A 10,323-nucleotide genomic window follows, 5' to 3' on the forward strand; every position below is an offset into this window, starting at 1 on the left:
AGATTTTGTTTTATTATTAATATAAAGAATATAATACATACTTAACTCTAATTTCTTTTAAAAGGAATGATAGTTGTGGATATTTCACTCAACCAGCATGTTAAATTAAATGAAAGTGACAATGCCTGGTGCCCTAGAATATTGGTTAAAGATGATGTCGAGGTTGATCCAGAGGCTCAATCAAAGCGTGAAAAGGAAGAACTTATACGTCGTGTCCGTGGAATATTAAATAAGCTGACACCTGAAAAGTTTGATGCTTTAGTCGAAGAAATAATCAAACTGAAAATTGATACACCTGATAAAATGGAAGATGTAATGGTTCTTGTATTTGAAAAAGCGATAGATGAACCAAATTTTTCAGTCTCGTATGCTCGTTTATGTCATCGTTTGATTTCCGAGGTAAAGAGGCGAGACGAACGAATGGAAAGTGGTACGAAGACGAACCTTGCCCAATTCCGCGCAGCATTGTTGGACAAAACTGAACGCGAATTTACATATAATGTTACGAAAAGTATTGCAAAAGAGAAGAAACTTCAGCCAATTATTGATAAAATTGCAGAATGTAACGATCCAATAGAAAAGGCTGAATTGGAGGCGCAGCTAGAAGAAGAGGAACGGAAAATTCGCCGTCGCTCAGGTGGTACAGTACGTTTCATCGGAGAACTTTTTAAAATCTCTATGCTTACCGGAAATATTATCAATTCTTGCATTGACGGTCTGTTAAATCCGAATTCGGAAGATCAGCTTGAATGTTTGTGTAAGCTTTTAACAACGGTTGGAGACAAATTTGAACAAACACCAATTAACACAAAAGAATCAACACGTTGTTATTCGTTAGAAAAGACCATGAGCCGCATGCAAGCGATAGCATCGAAAACTGAGAAAGAAGGAGCAAAAGTTAGCTCCCGTGTCCGTTTTATGTTGCAAGATGTGATTGATTTGCGTCGAGACAAATGGCAGTCGAAACGAAACGAAGCACCTAAGACAATGGGGCAGGTAGAGAAAGAAATGAAAACTGAACAATTATCTTCACGATATCTTAACTATGCTGGGTCGATGTCAGGCGGGGGAAGCGGCGGTTCTAATGGACCGTCTTCGTTAGGTTCAGGTGGCAAACGAGATGAACGTGTAGGTGGTGGTAGATTCAACGAAACACGGTCCGGGTACGGAGGCAGTCATAGTCAACGAGGAGATACTGGCAACATGAGACGTCAGCAACCAATTGGTGGAAATAGTGGCAATAATAGTGCAAGCGGCATGCATTTTAATTCTAATGGCGACGACAGCACATGGCACGTTCAAACCAGTAAAGGAGGAAGTCGTGTTTTGGATCCTCTGAAACTGGAGGGTTTGGTTAGTATGCTTCTTCTATAACACTTTGGTGAACCTTGTATTTAAACATATTGATTGCAGTCAACCGCCAATAATTTTGATAACAAAAAAATGGGCGGTGTAGGTCTTTTTGTTTGGTCAAATGGCTCAAGGCAATCTTCAACACCTTCATCCACACCTACGAATTCGTTTGCAGCTTTATCTACACTTAATGATACTAGTAGAAGTAATGATAGAGATCGAAGTGGACCACGTAATAAAGGTTCCTACAACAAAGGATCTATAGAACGTGACCGTTATGGTAGTATCATTTATTATAAGCAATATGTATATATATATATAAAGTATTAAAATTCTTTGGCGTGTAGGAATGCTCCCACGATCTGGTTCCTCGCAAACGTCGCGAGAGAGTTCATCGTCACGAGGCCCACAACAAACACGCTCAGCCTTGACTACGACGGCAATACCGAAGACATCAAGCCATACTAAATACACACAACAGCAAATGTCATCCAACAGGATTTCAACTAAGGTATAATCAATTGTTTGCAGAAATACAAATATAGAAGAAAGTCGTGATAGATATTAATAGCTTTATTTTTTGTTTTAGCTTTCAGGTACGGGATCATCTTTATATCCTCAACGCGGAATTGATTCGTATTCCCATTCAAATCTGCAAACGGATAGTAGTAGTAGCAGTGGAAAACTTATTGAGCCACCGGCGGCTGTGTTTGAAAAGCTCAACGACGAAGATATTCTAGTCATAAAATCGGTTGTTTCAGATATGGTAGACATAGGATCGAGTAATAAAACACTAAGAAATTCAGTAGAATCCTGTATTCTGCGAGTAAGAGAGAATCAGCGCTGTGCTCTCTTGTCTTACATAATGACAGATTATTTGCATTTGCGACATATAGGAAAACTGCAAAGACGATATTTAGGCAATGTAGTCGTATATTTAATTCACAGCAATTTTATATCTGTTAAACATTTTAAATTAGCTTACAAGCACTTTTGCGAAATAGCCAGTGACTTATCGGTTGATATTCCTAACCTCTGGGAGTATATCATTCAATTCACAGGTAATTATGTATGAGTTAACACCTATTACAAATATAACTTTTATTTTATTTTTAATTTTATAGGGCCATTAATCAGCAGAAAGCATATATCAATATCTGATTTGTGGAACAAACAATTAAAAGAAATCTCAAGTGATGACTCACGCTTTGGAAAAAAGTTTTCAAAAACATATTTAGATTATTGCTTGAGTCAAATCGGTCCTAGTTTCACGCGATCAATGTGGAAGAAATCAAACTGCAAATGGACAGATTTCATGCCTGATGGTGACGTCCACAGTTTTATACAAACAAATGTGAGTAATTTAATTGTTACCAATTTATAACTCAACAATTTGGTTTATATTGTCATACAGAAATTTGAATACATTGAGAACGATAAACTACAGCCTTCAATAGTAATAAACGGGTCTAAAGAGGACCATATAGCCGCAGTTGCAGAAAGCGTCGAACATTTACTAAATGAGGAAGCACCGGCAGATTGTATAATAGATTACATTAACGTAAGCAATTTTTTGAGCTGCCTAATCATAAAAAATCATAAATTATATATATATTTTTTTAGGGAAACATTGTTGATATTGATAAACAGTTTATCAGAAGTTTGGCAACTAAGTTATGTGATTTTGCGATTTCATACCGGGAAAATAGTTACAAATTGGATGTGAACTGCTTCCAAAAGGTTTGCATTCCTGTTTTACACCGGTATATTGACTCAAAAGAAGGATTTGAATTGGAATGCTTGTACGCCATGCAGCTATTGGTAGCACGGTTGGAACACCCCAGAGGTAGAATCCGCTTGTTGTTTCAACTCTTCACTACATAATATATTCTTTTTGTAGGTCTGCTCAGTGACCTCTTCGGGGAACTATACGATGCTGATGTAATACCGCAAGATTCATTTATTAAATGGCGAGACTCGAAAGATCAATCAGCTGGCAAAGGTATACTCCTTTAAAAGTATTTTTTACAAGCCCGCAAGCTAATTTTAAATTCTTTAGGTGTTGCATGCAAAGGACTTAATCCATTTTTTACTCATATACTTAGCAGTGAGACCAGCGACGAAAATAATTAACGAATCAACAAATTCACGTATACAGAAGCCTTTCGATGAAGACGTATGTTTAATGTGTATACAATTGGGTCGCATTTAAGCTATTGTAAAACCATTAGCACATACTATTCTATGTAAATACGTGAAGTAATCTAAAAAAAAACGATAAATGATATACATATATTTTGCACCGTTAAGTAAAAAATTTCAAAGTTTGAGTGAAAATAACTTAACCTCTCACCTATTTTAAAATAAAACGAATGGAACACGGAAGTTTATATACAATATGGAAATAGTGTTATAAGCTTATCTTATATAATTATTATGGATTCAAATTAAGAAAACCACAATATATTAAATTGTAAGAAAATGAAGTTATTGATAGTAGTGAAGCGTATATTTCAAACGAATCATGCTAAGAACTAAATCATCTTTGAAGCTTATACTGGCGTTCAAGATAAATCTCTAAGAGATTAATCATGTAAAATATAATAATTAAGCTTATTGTAAACAAGTTTTTAAATAAATATATATAAATCATTAACTGAATGAAAAAATGAATTTAAATTGTTAAGGGGGGGTCCACCCCACTTTTTTTTTTCTTTGTTTTGGACAAAGTTGTTTTTTTTTTATGATTCAGCATTGAAAAATACGCACGACTCCAAATTTCACTTTTATACGATTATTTTTAATCGTTATTTTTATATTATTCTTTTCCATCCACAGATGGCAATCGAATATAACACTTGTAGTATAATATAATTATCATGTATAGTTCTATCAACCAATCAGTTATCCCCGCCAAGTCGGATTCCTATTTCTATAATCAAATAATTTGGGTCGTGTATATAAGGTCAATCTAAGGCAGATTGAGTGTTTTATCTGCCACTGTAGTTGGTAAATGTCACTGGACCATTGTCAATTCAAAATATACGTAAAGTAAATGAGCAACAGTATCTAACGTTTAAAGGTGCATGCCTTGCACTGGCTTGCTAGAAAGTGACAATCATTGGGGCAGTATGATAACTGAAGCAGCATTAAACTGCACAGGAACACATTCGTCTACTATTTGCTATAGTTTTGATCACATTAATTCGATGACTTATGTTATACTGTATCGACATCGTACAATGCGCAACGATTTAAAGATATTGTGACAGTGACGAATGTACAATGAAGTATTGAATGATTAAGAGGATAATTGCATTGTCATTGCGAATTTACCAATCAGTTAGGTATGAGTTCACCAAAATCTAAGAGCATCTAACTTAGAAATGAATGGGAATCAACGTATATACGAGTATTTTTCTTCTATTTTACTTCGCTTTGTACTCTGAAAAATTGGTTGATAGACCTCTAAGAAAGGTTCTCCAGGTATGAGCTCTTAATTGAAGCTTATCACGGTAGGTATGAAAATCGGCCAACAGTTATTTTTCGTACCCCTAAATGTTAAGTGTGGTCCTCCTAAATATTACGGATTTTTCGAATAAATTTTCTCGGTTTTATTTTTTCACGATTCAGCATTGAAAAATACATACCATTCCAAATTTCATACCTATAAGACCAACCACTGATTTTTATCGAATATAATAATTGTACTATAATTTTCATGTAGTATAGTTCTGTCAGCCGATCAGTTATCCCCGTCAGGTGTCTCCTGCTGTCACTTTTCCATTGGGTCAATCGAAAAAATGGATGCCCCGGTTTATTCAAATCAAATAATTTGGGTCGTGTATATAAGTTATCAAGTGTGGTATCAAAATGTCCCACGTTAGATGCAAATCGTTCGCAGGCTACGCCTTCAGATTCAGTCACAATTTCAAATAAGTATTACAAGAACAACTTGTAGCTTGTATAGTAGGTGCACTACACTTCTGCGTTTATTGAGTCTGATTAGAACTTATTTACATTACAAAATTAACTTAAAGCTAAACCTAAAAGTTGAAGCCATAAGCTACAAAGCTACAGCCGGCAAGCCGACTCAGCATAAGCGATAACGTAGATATTTGCAGAATAATCAAATATCAGGTTACCGCAGCTGACCTAGTAATCAGGCCACGGAACTCATGCTTCAGCGAGCAAATGGGTAAAGGTAACTACAGTTTCTTAATTCTTATGTGTTAACTTATACAGTCAATCCAGGGCAGACTGAGTGCTTTTTTCTGCGACAGTTGTTAGTTAATGTCACCAGCCCATTAACATTTCAAGATATAGGTACAGTAAATGGGCAACAGTATGCCCCTTATGCCCTAAGCTTGCTAGAATATGACAATCAGTGGGATAATATTGCTGAAGCAGAATTATACTGCACAGGAACACAAATTCGTCTACTATTTGATATAGTACCGATGACATGTTTCTCGGCCCGATCACAAAGATTCGATGACTGATTATATATTGTATCGATATCGTACATGGTGCAATGATCTAACGATGAAGCATTGATTTCTATTGAGGATCATTGCATTGTCATTGCGTATTTACTAATCAGTCATTTCGGTATGAGCTCACCAAATCGAAGTGAATTAATCTGAATTAATCAGATATAAATGGTGAAATGAAGTATGATACTGCCGAATTCTTCCACTACTAAATAATGAACAAAAAAACAATTTACGACCGCATTACGCTGGCAATTTTGGCAGGACAAGAGGTTCTGTATTTTTTTATGCACTGCGTGGAACTGGCAAAACATTCCTTATTTCGCTATTTCTTGCTGATATACGATCACAAAATGGCATCGTAATGGCCGTTGCATCATCTGGCATTGCAGCAACTTTATGAGATGGAGGGTTCAACATATGGCCACAGTGTTGAAACAGCAACAAAACAACGCTTGTTTAAAATAGTTGCGACTGTGGCGTAATGTTAAAATATCTATTTGCCGAAAGTTTCTAAAAAAAAATTGTTAGATATTGACAATGGAAACTGGCTGTATATGAAAATACTGTATGCATAAAATTACCTACGGATTTCTGCACAATTATCAATTCACAAAATACTCTCATCTAATATAGTTTTAATAATATATATATTATATATTTCCGATGTACACACAAAATATTAGATTTGCTGGCAGCAAAAAATGTGGAGGCCAATGGATTAAATTTAAAGATAAAACAGTTGTTGCCAGGGGACTTGGTGTCATAAAAATCGCTCGATGCTGTTTGCGATGCCAACGAATCTGTGAATTATCCAATTGAGTTTTTGAATTAATTGGATACGCCGGGTATGCCAGCTCATAATTTACAACTTTTCGTTGGATCTCCGGTTATTTGGCCTCGTGATTTGAACCCTCCACGGCTTTGCAATAGCACAAGATTAGTTACTAAAAAATTAAAGAGAAACATTAACGAAGCCACCATTTTGAATGGTAAGTTTCGAGGCGAAAATGTATTGCTGCCTGGGATCAGTATGATTCATACAGATGTGCCAATTGAATTTAAATGCACTCAGTTTTCAAATATGTAGATTGACTTTCGCAATGAGAGATTAATCTTAGTTAATTTATAATTAATATAATTAGTAGTAGAAATATGAACTATTTTCGATGTGCATATAGGTAACTATCAATAATTGGAATTCAATATAATATATATTTAATCTTCATTCCTCTTTTTTAAATTATAATTACATCCCCCACAAACTTATAGTGTTAGTTATTTTTAAAAATATTTCCTAAAAATAAAGTATATGGCAAAACAATGTTTGCCGGGTTAGTTTGTTGAAGTATTAAATTTTAAAGAATTAAAACAAAATAGTCAAAGTTTAACTGTTAATATCTTTTAAAAGGTTAGGTGTAGAAAAAATAGAGCATTAAATTTCCTACAAAATCTATGAAACGAGATATTTTTTCAAGTCGTTTTTTTGAACGCACTGTATCATGTTGATAATTCATTGGTGTCGTCTGAATCGTATTCAGATAAAACAAAAGAAAACGTTAACTTCGGTTACACCGAAGCTAAAATACCCTTCACAAATACTTATGTATATGAATATGCATATGGCTGTTATATGCGATAGTTATCCGAACTAAACAATTTCTTCGGAGAATGTATAATATAATTGCCTTTGGTAAATTTCGTGAAGATATCTCGTCAAATAATAAAGTTTTCCATGAAAGCACTTGATTCCGACAGCTATTGCTTTATAGGCTTAGGCAATATCCCATGTTGAATTTCGTGCAGATATCTTGACAAATGAGAAGGATTTCCATGCAACAACGTGATTCCGATCGTCCAGTTTGTATGACAGCTATATGCTATAGTAATTCGATCGGAATAATTTCTTCGGGTATTGCATTATTGGCTTAGGAAATATCCCATGTCGAATTTCGTGAAGATATCTTGTCAAATTAGAAAGTTTTCCATGCAAGCACGTGATTCCGATCGTTCAGGTTGTATGGCAGCTCTATACTATAGTGGACCGATATGGGCGGTTCCGATAAATGAGCACCTTTTTGGGTAGATATTTCAAAAACTGAGGGACTAGTTCGCGTATATGCAGACAGACGGACAGACAGGCGGACATTGCCAAATCGACTCAGCTCATTGGCTGAATATTTATTTATATATTTTATAGGATTTTCGACGTTTCCTTTAGAGTGTTACAAAATTCGTGGCAAACCGTATATTCAGGGTACAAGAAGGATTAGTGTATTGTGGTCACTGCACTAAAAGTGGCTATGAATTCGTGATGTTAATCATTGCAAGTTCAGTGATCACATTTTTATAACTGTAATATCGTTTAGATATTATATATTAGTTTCCAGTTTCAAAAATTTGCGAAGCATGCATGCATGTATATATACTAAATTATAGTTTAAAAGAACTAAAAAAACACCCTTTAAAGGAATTTTTAAACCTCCTCCTTTAAAGCTCTTCTCTACCATCTTATTTCTGAAAATTAATGCTTATGGCGCATTTATTTCGTCAGTTATCGCACTTTTAGTATAGTGGGCGTGGTTATTATCTAATTTTGCCTTTTATCACAGTGTATAAAAAAGGGCTAAAAGAACTTCTTCTTAGCAAATTTGGTTGAGTTAGCTTAAGCGGTTTGGAAGATATATACATTAAAGAATTTAGGGGCGAGGTTAAGCTCACCTTTAAAGTAATGGGACACTGTTATCAAATTATTGCATTGTCATTGGTCCTTGACACGTCTGCAAAGTTTCTAGTTGATCAGACTTTTGGAAACCAGTGAAAATTGAGCTCTAAGATTCCATTACATCCATACAACCCAAGCTAATAAAAAGGTATTAAAAAAAAGAAGTGGTATTTTGAATTTTCAAATTATTATTATTTTTTTTAACACGCTTATATTACCTTGGGTTGTATGTATGTAGTGGAATCTTAGAGCTCAATTTTCACCGGTTTCTAGAAGTCTGATCAACTTGAAACTTTGCGCACGTGTCTAGGCCCGATGACAATGCAATAATTGGAAATCAGTTTTCCATTGTTTTAAAGTTGGGCGTAACCCCGCCCCAAATGGTTTAATGTACATATCTTTCAAACCTTTTAGCACTTTTTCATACGCTGTAAAAATGGGTAAAATCAAATAATAAAATAAAAGTTCGATAACTCATAAAATAAATGCGCCATAAGAATTAAAGTTCACGAACAAGATGGTAAGAAAAAGCTTTATGGGAGGAGGTGTAAAAATTGTAAAATGGGTGTGGCATCAGCAACCTTTAGGTGCAGTTCTATATCTCGGGAACTATGGAACTAATTTCAACCAAATTTGGTATGTAAGGTTTTCCAACCATTCCTATCACACATTGTGAAAACGGGCAAAATTGTACAACGACTATAAAACTATGCAGCTAAAAGGTATCCAAATACAAGCATGTACTATCCACAAATGCCCCTAAAGCTATCCAGTTAAAAACATCAGCGATCCATGCTGTCATTTGAATAACAAATTTACTCAAAGGCATCTTTAAAGAAAGTGAAAAAACTCCGTGTGGCTAAATAATAAGTACGGTTTACAATACTAAAAAACACGTTTTTAAACCACTTCAAACTAAAAAGTGAAAAATAAATGGGTTTGTCTCGATAAGCGACGAAAATATCACAGTAATTAGCTACCTGATGCCCAGTAAAAATCTACCTGATGCCCAGCAACCATATCGCAGACTTCCAAACAAAGCTCGATGCCATAGAAGACGCCGTACATATAAAAACCGTCATTTATTAATAGCCGGAGACTTTAACGCCAAGGAAATTGAATGGGGTACACCGACAACAAATTCACGGGCCACAAAATCCTTGAGATGGCAGCTAGATTAGGCCTTATCGTTGCCAATAGAGAATCCAAAACCACTTTCAGAAGGCCGGAATGCACTGATACAACCCCCGATATTACGCGGGTATGTGAAGGATTTGCAAACCAGCCACGCGAGTGGAAAGTGGTAGAAGACTACACAGGTAATGATCACCAATGTATAAGTTAATATTTATTAACTAATGCACGGTGGGTCGTTGCGACTATTCACGATTTAAGTTATTTTTTTGTTATAATTCCATTTATGCGATAGCGATGGTGTTGTCGACTACCCAGTTATTTTTAGTTATAATTCCGTTTATGCAGTAGCGACGGTGTTATCGACTACCACGGAGTTAGGTTATTTTAAATAAATACAATTTGAGCTCTGTTCTAAAACTGTTTTATTAAAATTACATTTCCCTTATTTATAACCTACTATTACTATTGCCGCTACTGCCATTGACGCTGCTTTTCTAAATTTATGCTGATGCCTAAGCTTGTGCAAGGTATTGCGTTACATCCGCCGGTCACACGGTCGATGGCTACTGCAAGGTGTTAAATTGCGGCTGTCGGTCATACAGCTCATTTGAATCA

The 10,323-nt window shown here is 35.3% G+C and overlaps 1 protein-coding gene across 8 annotated transcripts in view; it reads left to right on the forward strand.

Moving 5' to 3' along the window:
- Nucleotides 1-4,022, forward strand: part of eIF4G1 (eukaryotic translation initiation factor 4G1) — an 81,266-nt gene extending 77,244 nt beyond the window's left edge. For all 8 annotated transcript variants that reach the window (XM_036367227.2, XM_014237276.3, XM_036367225.2 and 5 more), the window contains 9 exons: nt 65-1,353; nt 1,414-1,633; nt 1,701-1,864; nt 1,943-2,414; nt 2,478-2,707; nt 2,768-2,914; nt 2,977-3,199; nt 3,254-3,355; nt 3,413-4,022. In XM_036367227.2, coding sequence (XP_036223120.2) covers nt 65-1,353; nt 1,414-1,633; nt 1,701-1,864; nt 1,943-2,414; nt 2,478-2,707; nt 2,768-2,914; nt 2,977-3,199; nt 3,254-3,355; nt 3,413-3,486 — 2,921 coding nt within the window. In that variant the 3' untranslated portion in view covers nt 3,487-4,022. The remainder of the gene's footprint in view (nt 1-64; nt 1,354-1,413; nt 1,634-1,700; nt 1,865-1,942; nt 2,415-2,477; nt 2,708-2,767; nt 2,915-2,976; nt 3,200-3,253; nt 3,356-3,412) is intronic.
- Nucleotides 4,023-10,323: the final 6,301 nt, after the last annotated feature.

The sequence above is a fragment of the Bactrocera oleae genome, chromosome X, assembly GCF_042242935.1.
Source record: "Bactrocera oleae isolate idBacOlea1 chromosome X, idBacOlea1, whole genome shotgun sequence".
In the NCBI taxonomy this organism is placed as follows: Eukaryota; Metazoa; Arthropoda; class Insecta; order Diptera; family Tephritidae; genus Bactrocera; species Bactrocera oleae.